The sequence below is a fragment of the Myotis davidii genome, unplaced genomic scaffold (genome assembly GCF_000327345.1).
Source record: "Myotis davidii unplaced genomic scaffold, ASM32734v1 scaffold73, whole genome shotgun sequence".
Taxonomy (NCBI): Eukaryota; Metazoa; Chordata; class Mammalia; order Chiroptera; family Vespertilionidae; genus Myotis; species Myotis davidii.
Window position 1 is genome coordinate 5,744,868 of NW_006286675.1, and position 24,321 is coordinate 5,769,188.

A 24,321-nucleotide genomic window follows, 5' to 3' on the forward strand; every position below is an offset into this window, starting at 1 on the left:
GAGAGAGAGTTAGAAACATCGATCAGCTGCCTCCTGTACACCCCCTGTTGGGGATGTGCCCTCAACCAAGGTATATGCCCTTGACCGGAATCAAACCTGGGACCCTTCAGTCCCCAGGCCGACGCTCTATCCACTGAGCCAAACCGGTCAGGGCAAGATTGTTCTTTTTGACCACTAGGTTTCTAATGCTCTCCTTACACTGATGTTGGGAATTTTGTTCAGTTTGGTTTTATTAGGGCAGACACAATCTCTCTAATGGTTGCGTTTTTTTAACACAGGTGCAAGAGCTCAATGTTTGTGGTTGAATAAATGTTCAGGGTACAGAGAGTCAAAGGAAAACTTCTGTTTGTTGATAAGTGCTTCAGACATTTCCCCTGTGGCTATACACTTTTCTAACTTTGGACCATTTGGAACAAATGTTAGAGAATTGCCTTAGTATTGTGTTTGCTGTTGAAGTTGAATTTTCCTTTCTTAGCTTCAAGAATCTGTATTTCCCACTTTATTGAGTTTCCATTGTCCTGTGATGTTCTCATATCATAGGTTTTGTGTTTTCATCTAAGGATTTGAGAAAGCAGTTTGTGTTCTCAAACTTCTGCTGAGCAAACATTAAAGACCCTTATTGAATTTTGGGGGGCCCGGCGGGGGGGTGGGGGGAGGGAAATTCTCAATTCCTGCTAATTTGCCTGATTGACTTAACCCTCCTCTCTTATTTCCTTTCTCAAGGCTTCTTGTGTTCCAGAGAGGAAGCCCTGTCCAGGGCCATGATGCCACTTCCCCATCATCTGTATGCTGCTTGGTTAAGATAATGCTGCGGGAGCCTTGTTCCTTGTGGAGGAATCAGGCTGACTCTTGACATGAGTCCCCTGCATTGTGGGGGTTGAGAGGGATACTCCAATGGCTTCTCTGGATGACCCAGGGGAAGTGCGGGAAGGCTTCCTCTGTCCTTTGTGCCTGAAGGACCTGCAATCATTCTATCAGCTTCAGACACATTATGAGGAAGAACACTCCGGGGAAGACCATGATGTCAAAGGGCAAATTAAAAGTAAGAGAGGAGGATCTTGCTTATCCCATTCTGTCAGTGGGAGCGTTAACTCATGGGATAATTTTCATCTGTTTCCATGTTGCCACCAGAACATGATAATCATAAATTAATAATAATAGTCACAAACATATATCTAGTGCTTACCATGTGCCAGGCATTGCTCAAAGCCTCCCTGTATATTAACTTCATTTAATCCTCTCAATAGCTATGTGCCTATGAACCCAGTTCTACTGATGAGGGTATCAGACACAGATTAGATAACTTGCCCTAAAGGCACACAATTGGGCAGAGCTAGGCTTTGAACCTAGTAAACACAATTACTGTGCTCTGCTGTCTCCTGCTAGGCTGTTTAAATTATCTAACTGCCAGCCTATGAGGGTTTTGGAGTTGGATTCCTTTCCTTTGCTTTGAAAGTGGAGACACATTATTGACTTATTGTCACAAATTCAAGCCTTCCTGCCATCCTTCTTTCTTCAACTAGACCTTGTCCCCTGCAGCCCAGGAAAAGGACGGTCATAGTTGAAAAACAAAGAAAAACAACCTAAAAAGTTAAAACTTGGTTTTGAGCTTCCAAGGACTCAGGTCCTGGAGAGTTGCAGAAAGAATTTTTCAAAGTAATTTTGACTATATGTAGTGTTCATTTCCTGGACTTCAGATTTGAATCCCTAAATACAATGCAGTTGCTCTGGAACTCTCTTTTTAGTGATTCCGCTAACCTGCTTACAGCTGGTAGCATTTCTGAAGGCCATGAGACAAAGGATCTGGATGCTGTATTCACAGATCTTTATTGGGTGGGAGAAAGGAATGGTCATGTATTCCTAAGTGTACTTTGGCTTCCACACATGTGAATCACATGCACTCTCCAATCAAATAGTCACACTCTATGTCACATGTTTTAGTTCAGAAAAAAAGAGTTGCTGAAAACATTGACACTTATAACTTCTGTCCAAATACATTGCAATGTAAAACATTTTCAAAATCCTGAGGCCTGTGATGGACCAGCTGGATTCTGACTGTAGAGGCTGCTGCAGTTATAACCATTAGGAACCACCCCCCCTACCCCCCAAAAAACACGAAAAACAACACCCAACTTTTGCACTTAGAGTTCTCAGAGTTCTTTTACATACGTTATTTCATTTGACTCTCCTAGCAACTCTGCAACAAGGTGGTTGGTCTCATTTTACAGAGAAAAAGTGAGGCTTAGAGATGCATAACTTATCCAAGGTCACAGAGGAATTGGCAGAGCTAGGCTTTGAACCCAGGTCTTCTATCACCTCTAAGTCTAATAATGTTGTTCCTTCCATGTGGCATCACTGCATATACTGCAGCTGGAAAACAAACAAATTATCTAAATTTCCTTTGGACAACTGAAGGGTCTCCATGATTTTCAATGCGTGTCCAGATGTAGCATCAGCTGAACTGGGTCATATATTGTGATATCACTAATACTTTGATGCCAGTAGATAGAGAGGTTATAGAATGTCCTCAGATTTCTTTTATAATACCCCCTTTATTAGAGGAAAAATATTTAAGATTATTTAGGGAATAATAGATATGAGAATCTAGATAATACTAAATAGAGTGGAAATTTTGTTCCTTGTGAAAGAAACTTCAAAGTATTCACTTGTTTTTTCTCCTTCCACCACCCCCCGCCCCCCTCAATCTCTACTAAGAGATTGAGTTAAGCATTCTTTAGTCAGGGAAGAATTCTTAATTATGTTTTAATTTTCTCTATTTCAGAATCAGGAAAATAAAGTTTTAAAGATGGATATCAGAGATTTTTGAGAAATTCTTTGAAAAGAGGAACACCTCTCCATTTGGTCTTTTGATTTTTTTTAGAAATTTTATGACATTGCTAATTTAAGCAAATGAAATATTAAAACCAAAAGAGTGAACCTTGGTTTCAGGTTTTGGAGGCAGTTTAAATAAAATATAAACTTGTCATTACTAAAAAGTGGTCAGTGGGTTTGGGCTCCAGCCCCGTTTCAGCTTTAGCACATCTACGTAGAAGAAAAGGTGGTTGAGAATTAACTTTGGCTTCTGCCTTGTAAGTTTTTTAAAATCATATGGGCTTGTTCTTAATTGGCCCCCCTTGAAGGGCTACACCTACCCTGGTGAGATCGCCAGGTTTTTCTATGCCTCCTAAAGGTTACAGGGCATGGTCTACCTGTTTAATTCAATACAGTTTAGTCTTGTTTGCAAAAACGAATCGATGTTTTCTAACTCCAGTTTCTTGTCTCCTAAACCCTTTGTTACATCAGGTACTTTCCTGTCTCCTGTTGTGAAGAACACTGCTTGATATGTTTTAGAGGGTGTCCTTAGCTCTGGAGGACCTTATTTTCCAGTTGGAGAAAGCCATACCAGAGTGACTGATAAAGAATCGGCTTATTAGCCTAAATGGACATGTCTATAACCTTGTTAATTTCACCCAGCCCCTCCATATCTGCATTTACATTTGAAAAGCTATGGGAGTGGTTTTGTTTTTTTTTTAAATCCTCACGTGAAGATATTTTTCCCATTGATGGTTTTAGACAGAGTGGAGGGGAGGGAGGAGGTGGGGAAAGAGAGAGAGAGAGAAATATCAATTGGTTGCTTCCCACATGCACTGCGACCAGGGTGGGAGATAGAACCCACAACTGAGGTACTTACTGCCCTTGACTGGGAATCGAACCATGTGGGCCGATGCTCTAACCAGTGAGCAACCGGCCAGGGCTATGGTCATATTGTATTAAATCTGATATTTTCTACTTGATTCTAGTGGCAGAAACGGACAGCAGGCACCCAAAGATTTAAGAGCATTATGAGAGCAACTTAGATTTGAGAATTCTTTTTCCACCAGTTGACTGTTGTTCTATTTTGATAGCAGGTCCTCTCACCTCAACTGAGGTGGCTGAACTCCTTTCTGCAGAGGCACAGTTTTGAAATCAATGCTGGCTTGGAAGAACTGAGGCTCTAGTTTCAGACATGAGGTTTCCAGTTCTAACCCTGGTGCCTGTAAGCTCTGATCTTTCCCCCTCTTTGTTGTCATGTCCTCATTTGTAAGTAGGGATATCACCTGCCTCATAATGTGAGCATGAACTGGCATAAGGTATTTTTGAAAGTACTTTGCTAGCTCGAGCCGGTGTGGTCAGTGGTTAAAGCATCAATCCTCCCACCAAAGGGTTGTGGTTTTGATTCCTGGTCAAGGGTATGTACCTGGGTTGTAGGTTTGATCCCCTCCATGTGTGGGAAGCAAGCAATTGATGTCTCTCTCTCTTTTTTAAAAAATTATTTTTTAATATGTTTTTATTGATTTTTATAGAGAGGGAGAGGGAGATAGAAATCTCGATAAGTCGGGCCAGTGTGCCTCAGTGGTTGAGCTTCAACCCATGAACCAGGAGGTCACGGTTTGATTCCCATCGGGGCACATGCCTGGGTTGCAGGCTCAATCCCCAGTAGGGGGCATATAGGAGGCAGCTAACTGACAATTCTCTCTTATTATTGATGTTTCTGTCTCTCCTCCCTTCCTCTCTCTCTCTAAAATCGATAGAAACATTTTTTTTAAAAAAGAAACATCAATGAGAGAGAAACATCAACATCAATGAGAGCGAAACATCAAGATCTATAAAGCAATGGAAGAAATATCCTCGGGTGAGGATTAACCAAAAAAAAAAAAAGGAAAGGAAGTACTTTACTTTGTGCCTGGTACATATAAGGAATTAATTCAGGAAACATTCATTTTCTCTTTTTTACCACTACATGTGTTGTGTTTTAAGTGTTATATCTGTTTCTTGAAGCTTTTTGTCAATTAACACACATACATTTGGTAAGTGAGTAGAGGAAAAAGAATTCTATGTACAGTTAAGCATTATGAGAACACAGCCCAAGGATGATGGTTTGGTTGAATCTCATCCTGGAGGTAAACAAGTGTTTACTCATGAGTCCCTAGGGTAAATACATTAGTATTGATTTGAAAAACTTTAATTGAGGTTTATTTTACACATAAGTTTTTAAGTATACAATTTGGTGAGTTTTGAAAATTGTATATCCTCATGTAACCACCTCTTCCAATTAAGATATAGAAAAAAATACTTCCATTACCCTGGTCCCAAAGCTGAAATTGTTTTTAACACTTTCATTTAATTGGACTTCTTACATTTACTGCTAATACGGAGAAGTGAATAGATTGCTCTGGTATTTGTAGTATAGTGGTTGAATGCTTACTATTGTATTTTATTTGGGATCCAGAATTTTCTTGAGCATTAAAAAAATATATATCTTTATTGATTTCAGAGCAGAAGGGAGCGGGGGAGAGAGATAGAAACATCAATGATGAGAGAGAATCACTGATCTGCTGCCACCTGCAAGCCCCACATTGGGGATCGAGCCCACAACTCTGGCATGTGCCCTTGACCAGAATCGAACCTGGGACCCTTCAGTACACAGGCCGATGCTCTATTGGACACTGAGCCAAACCTGCTAGGACTTGAGCATTTTTTATACAAAGCATAATTATTTCTTTAACTCTTGTGTTTTGAGATCTCCCTCCACTCTTTACTGGCTGTTTTTTATGGACTCATTTATGGTGTTTTTTTTTTCTATTTTTCAAGGTCTTGTTCAGAAGGCTAAAAAAGCAAAGAACAGGCTGTTAAAACGAGAAGGAGATGACCGAGCAGAGTCAGGGACCCAAGGATATGAGTCTTTCAGTTATGGAGGGGTTGATCCTTACATGTGGGAACCCCAGGAGCTTGGTAAGAAACTCTCTTCATTCATTCAGCAAATGTTTATTGAGCAAATGCTTATTGAGCATCTCTATGTTCTTGGTAATGTCTTAAGAGTTGGCTGAAGAGGCATCAGCAAACCAGAATGGTCTAAGCTTTTTGTGGACCTTATGTCTAGTGTAGTGAGAGGGAGAAAATGGACAAGAATGAGCTGAGCACCTCCCTTGTGTTAGGCACTGCGTTAAATACTTCCCATGGGTGCTCTCATTTAACACTCATCACACCCCTTGGGGACCTGCCCAGGATCAGACACTGGAGTAGGGATCCAGGTCTATGACATCAACCCAGGCACAGATTCCACTGACTGGACTGTCTCCTCTCACATAGGACATTACCTGCCTACTGAGAGGCACTGGTTTGCGCAGTTAATTTTATGAAACACATAATTATGGTACCATATATTTATTTTAAAAATAATCATCTTTTTTGAGTTGATGAAAATATTCTAAAATATGTTTTGGTAATGGTGGCACAACTCTGGATAAACTAAAAACAATTGAATTTGTACATTTCAAATGGTAAATTGCATGTATGTGACTAATATCTCAGTAAAACTGTTACTGAAAGATCATGCTGCACAGAGATGAACTAGCTAATCTTACATGTGCTTTTTTATATTTTCATATTCATTATCTTGTTCCCCTTTCACCCAAAGCCTTGTGAGATAGAATGCATAGTGATGTTCATTCCCACTTATATATGAGGAAACAGGCTCTAAAAAGGGAAATACTTACCCAGGGTCATTTATCATATTCTTATAGTGCCACTATGGAATGTGTCTTTTTGAATGAAGAAAGTTCTAGAACTGCACTGTCCAATATGATAGCCACTAACTACTAGTATATATAGCTATTTAAATTTAAGTAAAATTAAATAAAATTAAAAGTGAGTTTTCTAGCCATACACTAGCCACATTTCAGATGCTCAATCTCCACATGTGGCTGCTAGTGGCTACCATATTGGGAAGTAGAAACATTTTCATCAAGTCAGGAGAAAATGGCTTTAAAAATAATACTATACACATGTAATTATGAGTTATATCTAAAAGCCAATTAGAAACATGAAAGAAATTTCAGGTATGTGAATTATTTTAGCTTTTTAAAAAATATGTTTTTTATTGATTTTAGAGAGGAAAGGAGAGAGAGAGAGAAACATCACTTGGCTGCCTCCTGCATGCCCCATACTGGGGATCGAGCCCACAACTCCAGGTATGTGCCATGACTGGAAATTGAACCTGTGACCTCTCAGTACATGGGAGAGCATTCAAACAACTGAGCCATACTGGCCAGGGCCTTATTAGCTTTTTTGATAACTTATTTCATGATAGCTAATGTTAAATTATCAGGGTGATTTTCTGAATAATTTGCCTGTTTCAATAGCTGAAGGAAGTCACAAATTTTGGGGAGGTCAAGCAAATGGCAAATTTTAGAAGTTAATATTTGCAGTCACTCCTAAGAAAACGAAAGTAAATTTTAATTAGAGTATGGTTAGAGAAGGAAATATACATGGATGCTTTCCTAGTTTTTGAATTTTTAGATTCTAAAATCCTAGAATTTTTACTTGTTTTTAAAATTTATTGAGGATAAGCAGCAAAGTAGAGAGGCTTTCTTAGAGAAATGACAAGTCATATATCTCTCACCTCCTCTCCTTCTAGGTGCTGTGAGAAGCCATCTTTCAGACTTTAAAAAACACCGAGCTGCCAGGATTGACCACTATGTTGTTGAAGTCAATAAATTAATAATCAGGTTGGAAAAGGTAAATTTTGCTGTTTTAAAACACCTTTTTTCTGCAAGTATATATTTTCTGGGAGGAAATTACATTTCTGCAGCATGTGTTATGTAGATTGTATATGTTGGGTGCTGGCAGTGTCTGATGTTGGCAGAGCAATGCCTCACCTAGAGAGGTACAGAGAATGTGGGCGACAGTTCTCGCTGGCTGATTTACTGAAGGAAATAGCACAGGTTGACAGACTTGCCACATAGCCAGTTTCCCTTTTCCTTCCTATGAACCCACCTGGCTACTGCAAAACCTTTTTGTCTTCAGAGTCTTTCCTCTTCCTCTCTGGAGAAGCCTCTCGACCTTGCATAATCACACAGTGGAGCATAGTGTGTGATATCATTTCTTGGCAAACAGAGGAGCTGGTGACTAGGTCTCTGAGGAGAACTTGGTGTTGAAACATCTGGGCTAGGACTTTTGTTCTCTGGTATGACTGCGTGTCCCATGCCACGACCACTGTTTTACTTTGACCCTAGAAATGCTTGTTGTATATAAGCTGGATTGTGTGTTGGGCATGGCAGCAAACACCGGTATAGTTGTTTTTTACATTTTTTAAATTTAATCCTCACCTGAGGACATGCTTATTGATTTTTAAAGAGAAGGGAAGGAAGAGGGAAGAGAGAGAGAAATATCGATGTGAGAGAGGAACATCTATCAGTTGCCTTCCCATATGCACCCGACTAGGAATTGAACTCGCAACCCAGGTATGCACCCTGATGGGGAATCGAACCTGCAACCTTTCAGTGTATGGGACAACACTCCAACTAACTGAGCCACATTGGCCAGGACCTGGTACAGTTCTTTATGTGTACTTTGAAGGAGGGAAATATGTGGCTAGGTTAGTTGTCCAGTAGGACTGTGGAGAATCAAGAGTTCTCCATTGCTTTCAGGAGCCACCCCCATCACATCTTTGCCTACCCTTGGTTAAGACTTAAAGGGCTAACTGACAATAAAGAGATTGAAAGTGGGTCATAGAAAGGGAGGTGCCTTCTAGATTATCCCATGTGAAATTGCATGTGACTTTGTGGGATTGGAGATGAGAGGTGAGACTTGAGAAATGCAGATATGGTCATTTCTGCTTAATGCCTCTTGCCTGTGAAAAGTGTATCCATCACCTGATAATTACATTTGGCACTATTTTCTCCTTGTCAGCTCACTGCATTTGACAGAACGAATGCCGCGTCAGCTAAGATCCGAGGTAACTCTAAGAACTTTGCTCACATTTATTTTATTTATCTTTCTCCCTGACCGAATTTCTTTTTTAAATGGCTTGCTTTTTCATTTGTTTGGTTTTTGTTTTATTCTTTTCAAAGCAATAGAAAAGTCTGTGGTGCCTTGGGTCAACGACCAGGATGTCCCTTTTTGTCCAGACTGTGGGAATAAGTTTAGCATCCGTAACCGCCGCCACCACTGCCGACTCTGCGGGTCTATAATGTGCAAGAAATGTATGGAGCTCATCAGCCTTCCCTTGGCAAGTAGGTAACATGGCAGCAGGCCCCTAGGCCCTAATCTCTTCCTGAGGCTGGCTTGTTTGTTAATTACTACTGGGTGATTTTTGAACTTTTTTTGGTTTAAATTAGTGGTGTTTGGGGTCTTTATTCATGCACTTGTTGTTTCAGTGAAGCCCAGAACAGGGTAGGCACTGTGCTAAGGGCCAGGGATGCAATGGTCTACAAAAAGGGTTAGCAAACTGTTTTTGTAAAGTTCAGATAGTAAATATTTTAGATTTTGTGGGCTACATATGGTCTCTGTGACATCTCTTCTTTTTTTAAACAACTTTTTAAAATGTAAAAACCATACTTAGCTCAAGGGCCATACAAAAACAGGCTGGACTTGGCTTATAAGTCATGTTTGCCCACCTCTGGTCTATAAGGCATTGTTCATTCCCCCAAGGAGTTCAGCATCTAGCAGGGGATATAGACTCACAAGCAGATAATTGCTTTACAAGAGATAAGTACAATGAAAGAAGTTGCATCAGGCACTCAGGAGAAGCTGACCAAATCTTTATTGGCTTTGCTCAGAAGTGGCAGATGAGAGGTTGAGAGGAGACTATAGGAGACGGTCTTGAAAATGAGCAGCAGACTCATCCTTTTCTTTGAGATAAAAGTCACAAATGTTCATTGTCATATAGAACAGGCTGTAATGCCATAATACCAGAGACACTGAGTGTTGTGGAGGCTGGGGGAGAGCTAGAGCATGGCTCCTCAAGGTCAGAAGGTGATGTTCAAGAAGAGCCTTGAAAGATGAGTAGGATTGCAAAGAGGTGGGGCAGGAGGACATCCTGGGTAAACAGAACCAAAGGCATGGAATTTGGAAAGGTCCTGTGGAAGGTTAGTGGATGAGCAAACAGAATATTTGGGAGAGTGTGGAAGACATTTGAGAATTGTGGGAATGAAGCTACAAAGGTTAGGTGGAACCAGATGTCCAGAACTCTGAATCTCAGCTGATTAGAAGTTGCTCGAGATGATCTTATGGGCTTTTGGCCAATTCTGGGACATTTGGGTGGTTTTGCAACCCGGAGAGTTCTGCTGACCTTGCATATGCTCTTGGCTGTGGAGCATCTGGACAACATGGGGCAGAAGCAGATGCTTCCTCTGTCCAGCTCTGACATCCACCCGCACACATTACCTTGATACTTTCCCTTTCTCCTTGAGATCGGCTCCCTGTCTCACCTGAGACTGTATAAGCTCACTGTTAGACACTATTCACCTCTCTCCTCTTGGATTAACTAACTAACATTTACTGGGCAGCTGCTATGAATTGGCCCTGTAGTATATGTAGGGATATAAGTATGAATAAGTCATTTTTACCCTGAAAGAGTCACAGATTCCTAGGGCAGCTCAGGGGTGTACATAACCTGTCATAGGGAGAAAAGTGAAAAGTTCTCCATGAGGGGCAACATGTTAAGAACTGATAGGAAAGGCAGATCATTTTTGCCTCGAGGACTAGGGGAGGGCTTCCTGGATGATATGCCTTTGAGCTGAGCTTTGGAAGGTGTAGGAGTCAGGTGTTTGGGAGTGGGGAAGGCTGTCAGGACAGTCCAGGAAGAATGTGGGTTGTGTCTGAGGCGTGGCAAATGGAGGGGGCGGTAGGAGGTAAGGTTAGGCTAGGGGTGGGCCTTAGAACCTCAAAGACAGACTAGGTGGTCTGGCTCTTTCCTGGATGGCAATGGGAGGCCCTCCCACCACAGAACCTGACCCCAGGGAGGCAGAGATGTGGGTACTTCTTGCTCATAGGCAGAGCCTGCTCTTATCTCGCCAGCAGCATGGACTCCCCTCCTGTCGTGGGCAGTGGAGTGATTGGAGGCTTCAGGCTCACTGCTACCTGTCCTCTGTTGTGCTTTACAGATAAGCTCACCAGTGCCAGCAAGGATTCCCTGAGCTCCCATACGAGCCCTAGCCAGTCACCCAACAGTGTCCATGGCTCCCGCCGGGGCAGCATCAGCAGTGTGAGCAGTGTGAGCTCCGTCCTGGATGAGAAGGATGATGACCGGATCCGCTGCTGTACCCATTGCAAGGGCACGCTGCTCAAGAGAGAGCAGCAGATTGACGAGAAGGAGCACATCCCCGACATTGTGAAGCTCTATGAGGTGACTTGCTGAGTGCAGTCCTGGGTTTGATTCGAGAGGCAGATGGGGCTGCTCATTACATCCATGTCTGCAGATTTGGGAGGATGATCTGGAAAGTTGTTTCTTGACTCATTTTTAGTTTCTGCTAAAGGGCTGCTGTGGCATGATTTCCTAACTAGGGCCCTGGGTGAGTCACAGACACATCCTGGGTGTGTTGCCACAAACTTGTTCCCTCACTTTCTTGCCCTTTTTAAAAGAGAGGTTGGAGGCTTTGGTGGCCCTGGGACAAGAGGAGAAAGGATTGTTGCCATGTGGTGTGGACAGGTTCTGTGAGTGAGGGTGGAAGCTGGAGCTGGTGGTGACAGTGGGCCAGGAGAGTCCTGTCCCCATTTAAGTCCATTCACATGCCTCAGTTCTAGAACACCTTTAGTAGATGCTACTTTGAGAGGAACATAGTGTAGTACAAACACATGAGATTTAGTGTCAGAGAGGCTGGCCTCCCAATGGCCAGGTGAGACCTGCAAGCTGAGGGGGTAGGGAGGGAAGTGGGAAGAGATGAGGGGAGGAGATGAGCCCTGGCTGAGGAGGCAACTCATGTGAAACTCTGAGCAGAGGAACAGTGTCTGGCTAATGGCACTGAAGGGTCCCTGTTAGCAGTTCTGCAACTTATAATGGCTGTGTTTCTGGAACCACCATGAAAATATTCAAGTTACTAAAAATGGTGTTAATTAAACCCTATGCTGAGCTGCAGGTGCAGCCATTATCCATCCTTTATGTGGAGTTCATGACCTGATAACTCATTTTGTAAGTTGCCACTGTGCTTTTTGCTTCTGTCTTTTTTGAAGTAAGCCTTGGCGATGCCTTGTGCTGGTGTCTTCCCTTGGCAGAGAAAGTCCAACTAATTCAAGTAATTTAGAAATTCCCACCTAAAAACAATTAATCTTTTTCTCTGCCTCTGTAAGCTCTGGCTTGTGTCTTGGAAGGCCTTGTTCCTCTTTCCTTCCGGCAAGATTTTCTGCTTGTAAAGTAGGTCTGTGACTCAGGAAATGGGTAACAGTAAAAAGAAACAAAAAACCCACAAAAAATGCACTATCTGCATTTTTCTATTTTAGAAAACTATACAGTTTAAATATATCTTTGTTGATGCAGCATAACTTCTGGGTAGGCTTTTCTGTACCCTGAGAGCACCACTTACTCTTCTGTTTTGTTCTTAGAAACTACAGCTTTGCATGGAGAAAGTTGACCAAAAAGCTCCTGAGTACATCAGGATGGCAGCATCATTAAAGTAAGCTATTCCTCTCTGTTTTTCTGAACAGCACTGACTTGTTTTAGGCATTTTAGGTCAAATCTTTAGTAGCTGAAAAGGAAATCTTAACTCTGGCTGTGCTTTTCTTCTGTGACCGACCGCAGAGAATCTTTGTCATGTCTCTTTCTGTGTGGCACTGTTACCGTCCTCTGTAGCAATGTTGAGGGGACCCCAGCTACTCTGATTGAGCAAGTTGGGGAAGGGCCTCAGGCGACAGGCACCACTGCCAAGTGCAGCATCTGGAGGTGAGGAAGAGCAGTGTGTCTCCTGCTCATGCCTGGGTAGATGCCACTTCAGGGTAACACTGAGGTGTCAGAGCTTAGAGCAGGCATTTCCTTTAGAGCGGGGGTTGGCAAATGCCAGCCCATAAGCCAAATCTAGCTAGCCATCTGTTGCTCCTGCTTTTTTTCTTGTTAACCCTCACCCAAGGATAGTTTTCCCTAGCTTTTAGCTAAAGTTGAAGGGAGGGAGAGAGGGAACGAGGGAACGGCAGGGAGAGAGAGAGAAACATCGATGTGAGGGAGACATGTGGATTGGTTGCCTTCCACATGCACCTCAACTGGGGCGGGCATTGTACCTGTAACTGAGGTACATGCTCTTGACTGGAATCGAACCCATAATCCTTCAGTATCCCTGGCAGCAGACTGTGGAAGAGGAGCAAATCCTATTTCTTGAGCCCTCTCAGCCACCACTGTCCTATGGCCCCTTCCTCCTTATATTTGTACCTCCTAGACCCTGATTTTTCTCTTTCCATTCCTTAGCCAGAGCACTGTTTCTAAAGAACAGCAGGGAAATGAGCAAGAATTTCAGTCTGCCCTCTCTGTGGGCGGATTAGAAGCAGAACCCCAGGTGATTCTGACATATACCTCCCCCAAATGGAAAGTTCTTGGCAGGAGAATCCTTTTCCCCCTGGAGCTTTCTGGAATCCGCACCCCTCCTGTATCCCTGCCTATTGGTTTGACATTAGAGCAGGACTGTCTTCTACATGGATGTCAGCAAGGAGAGCTGTGTTCCTGGAAGTTTCATCTGGCACTCAGTGTTTTCCTCATGAAATGGTTACCAAGGGACTCCTCTCCCTGAGTTCTGTTGGTTTTTGCTTTGTGCCTCAGACACAATTGTGGTTCATAGGCCTCCCTAGCCAGGTGGGAGCTACCATACTGAGCACGTTTCCAAATGTCTAACTACTCCTTCTCCTCTTAGAAAGGCTGGTTCTAAAGGGCTTTACATGCATTTCATTCTCTTACTCTTTCATTCAGTGGATAGTTATCAAGCACTAGCTCTATTCCTAGCACTAATCTAAGTGCTGGGGCTGCAGCAATGAACAGTGAAGACCATGTCCACTTTTGTGGAGCTTCATTTTTGTAGGAGCACAGGCCTTATCCAAGTAAACAAATAAGGAACAGGATAACTTCAGATGTGATCGTTGCTCTGAGGGAAATGCAGTTGGTTGACATAATTGCAACCAGGGGAAGTGATTTCAGATTTGGGCCAATCTTGTTATTTTCCACATGACTTGGAGATACTGAAATAAAGCACAGGTCTTCTCAATTCTAGTCCAATGTTCTTTTTTGCAGATTAAGTAGTGAAAGATAATGGAACAGTCTTACTGAATCCTCAAATTACAGCACACACCAACATTTTTCCAGCTAGGATTGTTTTATAGATGGTAAAATAGGTAAGCGCAGCAGTCCTTTCTGCTTATTTAACTTAAATTGCTGCTGCTTCAGAAGCAGGGTTGAGTGGCCAATGCTTAGGCTGGATTAATAGCTGCAAGATCTTCTAAAATGTTTCTCTTCTCAGTAAACTGATTAAGCTTGATCCATGTGCTAGTTACTGAGGACATAAAATGAAAAGCTACAATCACAGCACTTGGAATTTAAAAGTCTGGTGGGGGTGACAGATTTGTAAATGACCAATTCTAAGACCCCACAATAACTGCTGTTGTTTCTCTGAGATGGAGTTAAACGGCTTCTGGCCTTCCCTGTTGTCCCTTGCTCCACCCTGGGCAGAGTTCCTCCTCCTCCTCCTGGATTTGGAGTCAAAGTGCCTTTCTCATGAAGGGAGCAGTTGTTCGTGAGACCCAAGAGCATGGGGCAGTTGCAATGCTGGGCTGTATATCGCTACTGGGGATCCCTTGATCCGCTTTCCAGTTGTTCTTGTGTCTGGGTAGCCTTTGAGTGAGAAAAGCCAAGTGTTTTCTACTCTGATGTTGTGTAACCATTTAGTAAACGACTTCATGCATCTTACTAGATACAGTGAAATTGTTTAGGGGAAGTAGGCCAAAGAAGGTTAAGTTGCATTTATTTTGGTGATGAGTTTAAGAGCTAGTCCTCAAGGCCTATAGTGTTTGCAAATTTTTGTATATTATGTGCAAAAAGTCTGAAATGCCACTTGGAGAGAATTAACTGTGTGTCCCTTTGTGAGGCCTTAAATTTTAGAGTCCTCTTTTTTATTTTTTTAAAATATATTTTATTGATTTTTTACAGAGAGGAAGGGAGAGAGATTAGAGAGTTAGAAACATCGATGAGAGAGAAACATCGATCAGCTGCCTCCTGCACATCTCCCACTGGGGATGTGCCCGCAACCCAGGTACATGCCCTTGACCGGAATCGAACCTGGGACCTTTCAGTCCGCAGGCTGATGCTCTATCCACTGAGCCAAACCGGTTAGGGCTGAACAATTTTTCAACATCATTTAAAATGACTGAAAACCAAAGGTCTCCAATATGTATAAATTAAGTAAATGTATATTAATTAGAATTTGAACACTTACTTTCTTCAAGAACAAAATGTTAATGGCATAATCATTAATTGTCCATGCATCAAAGGTGAGAAAATGAATTCACTTGGAATCTCTATTTCAATTTGCTAGCATGTACCTTGGTTGCGGGCACAACCCCAGTGGGGAGTGTGTAGGAGGCAGCTGATCGATATTTCTAACTCTCTATCCCTCTCCCTTCCCCTCTGTAAAAAAATCAATAAAATATATTTTTAAAAAAAAGAAAAGAAAAAAGAAAAATTGTTCAGTGTGTATCTATCTACACTAAGAAAAGAGAAAGATGCAAATTGACCATACCTTTGTGACACCCACCAGCTAATCAGGAGTGAGTATGCAGATTAACCCAACAAAGATGGTAGATTCATTTGCATACACAGGCGTCCAGTGGCTGGAGGTGGGGCGGGACCGGGGGTTCCGCACTGCCTCAGCCGCTCCAGGCCTCTGGGCAGCATGGGAAGGCGGAAAGGCGGGCCGTGCATTGGGCCTCTAGTGTTTGTGTGTGTGTGTGTGTGTGTGTGTGTGTATACTAGTAAAAGCCTAAGCAATAGTTATGACCAAATGACTGGAACAATCAGTTGACCAGTCACTATGACATGCACTGACTACCAGGGGGCAGATGCTCAATGCAGGAGCTGCCCACTGGTGGTCAGTGCGCTCCCACAGCCAACCTCCATGGGCCCCTGGTGCTAAACCATTTGTAGAGACCTGCGTCTGGGTCAGGGTTTTGTATGTAGAGAGCAGTTCCCTTGCTGCAATCTATTGAAAGTCTGCCCTCAACACAAGGGTTTGTCTTGCTCCTGTCTCTCCCTTCCCTGGGGGCTGCCTGCCCACTGCGGTGGGGTGTGGCGGCAAGGGAAGGAAGAGGGGGGAGGTGGGGAACCGTGTGGTGGCGGGGCGCCGATGGCAGCGTCAGCATCTGTTCCTTCTGCGCCCGGCCCAGTGACTGTCGCCTCCTCTTGCGACCCCGCTGGAGCCTTTAGGCCCGGGCTGGGATGAGGATCCGGGGGTGGGTGGCAGTGGGCGCCGCCCCTTTCCCAGGGGGGCTGAGGGCTGGCTCCCTCCTTGGGGCTGGCAGCCAACCTCCCACGGTCCTTCCTCCAGCTGGCCAACCTCTCATGGTCCCTCCCCTTGCCCCATGCATGAATTCGGCCTCTAGTCTCCCTATGTATAAAAGGCTAATATGCAAAGTATCCCCTCGGGAGTTCGACTGTTGGAATGGGAGTTTGATCACTTGCTGTGACGTGCGCTGACCACCAGGGGGTGGTGTGGAACATGGCAGGTGACTAGTGGTGGCAGCGGGGTGCTGAAGGAGTGAGGAAAGGGGGAAGTGGGGAGGCAGGGGGAACTGTGTGGTGGTGGTGTGCAGGTGGTAAGGGAAGGAGGAGGTGGGGAGGCAGGGAATCTGATCGGCCCTGATCACCAGCCAGGCCTAGGGACCCTACCCATGCATGAGTTTTGTGCACCGGGCCTCTAGTATAAGCCTGCCGGGGTCCAGGCCCAGTGGTCCAGGGGTTCCCAAAGGTGTGGACAGAGTCAGCGAAGAATGAAGGACACGGAGACAGCGTTCAGATGATCATCATAGCTCTCTTTAGTCTCCGTGGATCTTCCCTGTGCCTGGCTGAGGCCACAGAGAGAGATCCCAAGGCAAGCTGAGCCTTTATTTTATAGTCAGAGGTAAACAAGGTAGTGGTTACCATAGTTTTACTGTTCTTGTGAGTTTCACTTGTTTTGGCAGCATTTGCTGCATTTCCCTCAGCCCATTAGCGTCCCAGATAAGATCTAGGGAGCATTATAAGGTCAAGCCTAATTATGCGAAGGGGACTGTGCCCTCTAAGCTGGGACTTGTTTGTGACTTTGCCAACAGGTCAGTCCAAGGCTTAACCCTATAGCTGCTCCCCACATAAGCCATCAAAACAGTTGGTAATGTGAAAATTAAACTCAGTTAATGTAACAGATTCAGTAGTCAGTAAGCTAATTTAGCTTTTCAAAGATAAGTTGTATCTAAATCTTATGAAAGCCCAATTTATCTTAATGCAATTAAATATTAAATAATTCATGATCATTTTTCCACAGTAGAAATAAAATGACTCCTGGCTGTATATTTTCTGAAAACAAAAAATGTAAAAACTTAAAATAAAAATCTCTGATTTCTCCTTAGTGCTGGAGAGACAACCTATAGGCTGGAACATGCCAATGACCTTCGGGTAGAAGTGCAGAAAGTGTACGAGCTAATAGACGCTTTAAGGTAATATTTGGTGGTGTCTTACCTGCTGCCTTGAGTGGAGGAGGTGCTACTTTAATGAGGTAGTGGGTGACTAGCAGACCTGAACTTACCTGGAGTCCTGATGACAGCAGTATTTGTAATGATGAGGCTGAGAAAGGTGTCAGCTTTGGCACTCAACACATCTCAGTAACTTTTGGTTAAGGATTTCTAGTATTCAGTATTATTATAAAGGAACGTGAGTTTATTGAACACCAGCTGTGTGCCAGGAAATATCACTGGATATTTTCATAGAGTGCAACTCATTTATCCTATCAAAGTTACCCTGTGAAGTAGGGATCAGCACCCCATTTTATAGTGAGAAAATGCACCACAGCTAGCACAAGTGGTGGAGCCAGGATTGAAACCCAGATTCTTTCTTCAAATCAACAGCTACTTTTTAACTGTGGACTGGATGTTGGGGTTAAATCAGCCCTTTGCAGTGTAGGAAGTACAATGACTCAGGGAAAGAACTGGGTGAGGAATTCTTGTTCATCCATACTTGTAGGACTGGCTACGTAATTTGTGGGGCCTAGTGCAAAGTGAAAATGTAAGTTCTTGTTCAGAATTGTAAGAATTTTAAGACAGTGACAGCAGAATATTAAGCCAAGCACGCGGCTCTTCTAAGCACCAGATCCATGTGTGGTTGCTCGTCACTCACCCTTGAAGCTGCCCCTGCACCCATGGTCAGTCCCTTGATGGCCAGGTGTTTGTCATGTACCCTGTGCTGTGTTAGGGGCCTTGGATACAGCCAAAGGGTAAGAAATGGGCTTTGCCTTCAAGGACTTCAGTGGAGCCTCTAATCTGTCTCCTCCACAAATCTTCCCAGCAGGCAAGCCTGGCAGCTCAGAGACTGTTTCTGAGGCTGACAGCGCTGGTTACATTGATGTGTTTGTTCCAATTCAGTAAGAAGATCTTAACCTTAGGCTTGAACCAGGACCCTCCACCACATCCAAACACTTTGCGGCTGCAGAGGATGATAAGATACTCGGCTACACTTTTTGTGCAGGTAAAGCCATCCTGGGGTGGCAGAAACATTGCACTTGCCTCCCTGCTCTTCCTTTCAGGAGGCAGACCAAGCCACTGGCTTGTTCATTTCCTCTTTGACATGGATTACATTTTAAGATTAAAAATGCATTATGCCACATTTAGAGAAAAATCTGGATTTCAAAGAAAAGTAAAAACTACTTTTAATCCTAATGTCCCCAATACCACCACCCATTCTTCTGGTACATATATATATATTTTTTCCTTTTACATTTATAATATAATTGTTATGATTAGTGTTTATTTGCACATTTGTGTCTTCTCTTTTTATCACTGAATTTTATATCATAGTACTTTTTTACGTGGTCCTCAAAGAGCTATCATTTGAATACTGCTACAAAGTACTGCTTTGATATATATACCATCCTTTATTTAATTATTCCTTTTTCATTGGACATTTGATAGACTTCCATTTTTTGCCATTATGAGTATTGCCTGTTGGAGATATGTGTACGTAGTATTTCTTCCTTGGGATAAGATCCTAAGGGACTTTTCCTGGGCCATTGGGAGGAAACAGCTGATTGTTCAAGGGCAGATTAAAGTTAGGTGGTTAGATCTGATTGTTTCTACCTCAGGAAGCTCCTCGGGGAGTCACATTTAACCACCTTTGGGCTCCATGAAAGAGAGACTTAATAAAGTCCTATTGGTTTAGTTTTCCAACATTGTATTGCAGAGAATTAGGCCTTTCTCCTTTTGATAAGTGGCTATATTCCAAAGTCATTTGGTGAGTGTCTGCTGTGTACCAGGCAATGTTCTAGGTGCTGGGTATCCTGCCGTGAGCAAAAAGGCAACATTCCTGTTCTCACAAAGCGTCTGTTCTAGAGAGGGGGTTAGATGAGAAACAACTAAAATATACAGCTTATGTTGGAAAGTGCTGTGGACAAATACAAAGCCTGAAAGGCTGGTGGGAAGCTCGGGTGGAGGCTTACACGCTTAGGCAGGTGGCCAGGGAGAAGGCCGCATGGGGAAGGTGAGAACTGGGATATCTGGTATTGGTCATTTCATAAGGGACAGGCAGGCCCATTTGCAAGCTGACTCTCTGACCCATTTAGGGGTTTAGTCTTTTTTTTTACCACTGTTAATTAATGTGACTGTCCAAGGATGGAATGGCTTAGCCTAAACGACTCTCGCCACAGGGCTAAAGTTCATTAAAAGTTTAAATGTAACATTGTCTATGAATCCCTGTAGGAAAAGTTGCTTGGTTTGATGTCACTGCCAACCCAAGAACAGTTTGAGGAACTAAAGAAAAGGAAGGAAGAGATGGAAAGGAAGAAGATGCTAGAGAAACAGGTGAGTAAAGCTCAAGGATCTGGCAACTGGCTTCCTCTCTGGGGCTCTTTTGAGCACAGAGGCCTCCCCATGCTCCCAAGAGCTCCTGTGCGGTTATGCACCAGAACTCTTGCTCCCTCTAGTTTCCATTTGTCTTCTGTTCTGGCCTCACTCTCATCTGTAGACATCAGAATTGTTTGTTTTCCTCTGGAAGTCCTATTTTTCTTTCAGAGGTACTGGTTTTCTTCTGTCCAGAATACTATGGAGACTGGCTGTCCTCCTTCTGTTACAGGTTGCAGAGGACCCAAACATCAGGAAGTTCTTTGTAGAACACTTTGGAATATGCAATATTAAATTTAATACTGTGTGAGTTTCTAGTGTAGATGAGTGCTTTAAGACAAGTGTAAAATTGAGAAAATGTTATCCTTTAACTTACTGTTACTTTATTTTTGAGAATCAGGGTTTGTCCCTCCTCTCCCCCTGAAACGAAAGCATGTTTTGATTTTAGTAGTTGGCTGTCTTAGTCCTGAAGTGGGCAGTTGGAGTCTCACAGGTACAGGAATAGTGAGACTGCAGAGGGCAGCTGGTTGTGCGGCTGCTGATGTCCTGGTGACTGTTTTTTTCTCTTTCGTTCTGCTGTCTCCCTAGGCTTCCCTGGAATCCCAGCGAAGGCTTGAGGAAAGGCGGAGTGACCTGCCATCTCGTGCCAATGGGGAGGTGGTGTACCTTCGAAGGGGCTCTGCCCCCTTGAGAAAGGCTGAGGGCTGGCTCCCCCTGTCAGGAGGTCAGGGGCAGAGTGAAGACCTGGACCCCCTCCTCCAGCAGATCCACAACATCACATCATTTATAAAGCAGGCCAAGGCCGCAGGCCGGACAGATGAAGTGCGCACACTGCAGGAGAACCTGCGGCAGTTGCAGGATGAGTATGACCAGCAGCAGACAGAGAAGGCCATTGAGCTGTCCCGCAAGCAGGCCGAGGAGGAGGACCTGCAGCGGGAACAGCTGCAGAGGCTGTGTGAACGGGAGTGGGAGCGAGAAAGGGAGCAGTTCCAGGCGGCATCCTTGCACACACGGACCCGGTCCCTGGACTTCCGAGAAATCAGGCCTTTTCAGCTAGAGCCCAGCACAGAGCCTTGCACCCACCTTGCTCATGCTTTGGATCTGGGTTCTTCCCCAGTTCAGAGCAGTGCAACTCCCAAGACCCCTTCACCCAACTCTGCTCTTGAGCCTATCAGAGTGTGGTCTGGACCCCCAGCCCTTGGCCAGGAATTCTTGCCCCCGAGCACCATGTCACAGCAACATGAGGTGCCCTCCCTAAATCCCTTTGAAGAGGAAGACTCCGCTAGCCCTACAGCAGAGGGCTCCACCAGCCCTCGTGCTGCAGAGCCTTCCTGTGGCCCTCCATCCCGCATCCTCAAAGAGTACAATCCTTTTGAGGAAGAGGAGGAAGAGGTGGCAGTGGCGGGGAATCCCTTCACTAACTCAGACAGCCCAGCACCCAACCCCTTCAGTGAGGAGGATGAGCATCCTGTTCCTGGCAACCCCTTCGAGGAAGCCACCTGTACCAACCCCTTCGAGATGGACAGTGACAGTGGGCCAGAGGGTGAGGAGCCCATAGAGGAGGAGCTCCTCCTCCAGCAGATCGATAACATCAAGGCGTACATCTTTGATGCCAAGCAGTGCGGTCGCCTGGATGAGGTGGAGGTACTGACAGAGAACCTGCGGGAGCTGAAGCGTACCCTGGCCAAACAGAAGAGGGGCTCTGACTGGCCACTGGGCAGGTAGAGCACCTTTGCGTCCAGGGGCCTGGCAGGAGCGGGTTGGTGGAATTGATGGGCAGGAGGCAGGATGAGAATTCAGATGCATACACGTGAGGGATTTTCCTCCCCGTGAGGGGAGGAAATCTGTTATTTCATGCTGTGTACTTGGAGGTTTTTTCACTACAATTGAAAAATAAATGGGATCTAGAACAGGAAGAATCAGCATTCATTTGCTGTTTTTCCTGGGCTTTTTTTTTAAAAATTGGCTTTTCCCTTTAGAAGGGACTTAAAATTTTCACTACTGAGATATAACTAAGTGCGTTTCTGTTGGGTCCTGGTGTGCACCTCGTGGGTCCATTTGTCCTGTCTAGTCTTTGGTCATTATGAGTATTATAGGGCAGCCTTATAGAGGGCCCTCCGTTAGCCAAGACTGACAAGGTGGATTCCTTTAAACCGCACTCTCCTCTGGCAGAAGCCTGACCCCGTTAGGCTGTGGGTTCCTTTCCCTGGATCTTCCTCTGCCCTGCTGGGTACATCCTGCCTGTGCAAAGGAAGGGGTCAGGTATGCTAGGAAGGGGCCAGTTTGGACCCAGGAGATCCCAGCACTTTTTTTTAAGAGAGGGTGATGAGGATGAGGGTTCATCAGAGTGTGTTTCCCTCTCAGTTTAAGTTCTCGTTGGTCTCTTTTAGGAAGTTAAACTCCCAGTGCTGGGGTATCACTGTAGTCTGATCATGAGCTTTTTAGAAAATAGAAGTGGTTAAGTTTTTGGTGGATCAAGGTCGTATTATTTGGGAAAAGAGTCTCCATGCAAATGTTGTCTGTTCTCTCTGACTACTGGAACGATTGTCTGACCCTGGAGAAACCTCCTTGAGCTTTGGCAAAATGACTTGTAGCTGGGATTTTTTAGAGGCCTTGTCTGTAATGTAGGAATGAGTGATCAGGAGGCTTTCGTGGAACATTGTCAGATAGAAGCTTCCCTAAGTCAAAGGTAAATCAAAATAATTTCCAAGGCTAGTTGATCAGCCTTCTTCCCTTTTTGTTCATCCTGTCCTGACCTGTGGCGCTGGTGAGATTTTTCTTCCCAATGTTTAGCATTAAAAAACTGAAATGTTTGAAGAAGCACAACCCAGGACCATTCTAGTAACACGGCAGTTCTTGAACTCTTCACCAACTAAGGACAAAAAGGGAAATTGTTAATTTAGCTCTGGTGCTTTGGATTATGGGAACATAACCCTTAACTGACATCTGACATCATGATATCCAAGTGTGCTCAGCTCTGGGTAGAGTTCCTGTAATTACACTTGTTAATTAATGAACAATAACTGACCACTAGTCACTTTATACCCCTTAACTAACTCTGGGCCATACTCTCACTGGTTACTGATGTGAGAGCTAAACTTCATTTTGTTACATTCTGGGAAGACTCCTGTTGATCTTGGAAATGTTTGAAAAACATTGTGGTATAAAAATATTCTGTATTTGTGTTGACACTATTTACATTTCTTTAGCACCTGCTGGATCTTTGGGTTGAATGAAAAGGGGGTGTATAGGGATGTGGGAACGGGGAGTCAGTGGAAGGCTCTTTGCATTTGGGTTCTGTTCACAAAGGAACATGAGTGGTTAATAACGTCAGCCAGTACCAACCTTGCTGTCATGGTAGTTATAGGAAGTTGGCATTCAGGCATTTAAAACGCTGCCTCATACAGGCGTATTTTCTCCCTTGAGGTCCATGCCCTTCGTGCTGTAATTCTGGAGGCTTCATGGATGGCTGTATGCTTCTCCCTGCTCAGTCTGTCCTTTCTCTCTGACTGAAGGGGAGGAAGCTTTCTGCCAAAAAGCAGGTAGTTCCTAAATGCTGCCAAAGCTGCTTTACATCATAATTACTTTCCTTATGAGAACATATCTCTTTCAATTAGCTGCTGGTTTCAATTAAGACTAATTTACTAAACATACCCTTTCTTTGAAATCAATCATAGGTAGCAATCTGTACGTAACTAAGCATTGAGAACCACACATAGGAAACACTTTTCAAACAAACAAAAAAACCCGTACACAAACCCTCCTCCCTCCAAAACACTGAGTATCCTAGATCAAACTAAAACCCTCTGATATGATTGAATACTTCTATGGCCGTACTCTTCCACAAATTCTTTAATTTAATCCTTCCATGGCTCTCTTCTCCTATAATCATAGACATGATAGCAGTTAGAATTCGCTATCGCTCAGCAGGACCATTTCCCAGAATTCACACAGGCATGCAGTTGGATTTACAGAGGTGGGTTAACATCGGAAAAGACAGCCTATGAATTATAATCACAACTTCAAGTTCTTGACTCATGTGGGCATTTCACCTCCTGCAGTCCTTCATCAGAAAACGAGCAAGTTCTTGATATAGCATTGGCAGATCTCCCAAAAACACATCATATGTGGAAGAGACTTTGGCTTTTTCCTTTTATGCCTTGTTTGTATTTTTCCCTGTCTAATACACTAAGGATACTTATTCAGTGTATTTGCAACTCAATGTGTTTTTGTTGTTCAGACATTAAAATGTACTCGAGTCACCATGAGCCATGCGGTAGGTTGAACATTTGCATAGTTAGCTTGGGACTCAAAGTGAGAAGCTGGTCTCTACCAGGTTAGAGTCTGTGGTGGCAGATTATGCTGGTCATCTGACAATGATGGAGACATTGATTTGCATGCACTGGGGCCTGGTATTGGAACCTTTTAAAAAAAATAAAATAACAAATATTAGTG

General features: G+C 43.9%; 1 protein-coding gene across 2 annotated transcripts; it reads left to right on the top strand.

The window, feature by feature from the left end:
• The first annotated feature begins 689 nt into the window (after positions 1–689).
• On the top strand, positions 690–24,321 carry RBSN (rabenosyn, RAB effector). Of its 2 annotated transcripts, XM_015560398.1 has the most exons (12): positions 957–1,042; positions 3,906–4,036; positions 5,632–5,772; positions 7,457–7,557; positions 8,731–8,776; positions 8,892–9,053; positions 10,926–11,167; positions 12,361–12,431; positions 17,389–17,475; positions 18,397–18,499; positions 19,726–19,827; positions 20,455–24,321. In XM_015560398.1, exons 3-12 carry the CDS (start codon positions 5,751–5,753, stop codon positions 21,589–21,591), a joined length of 2,073 nt encoding a protein of 690 aa, XP_015415884.1. In that variant the 5' UTR covers positions 957–1,042; positions 3,906–4,036; positions 5,632–5,750; the 3' UTR covers positions 21,592–24,321. The 2 variants fall into 2 exon arrangements, with proteins under 2 accessions (XP_006758370.1, XP_015415884.1); XM_006758307.2 differs by lacking the exon at positions 3,906–4,036 and having other exon boundaries at positions 690–1,042.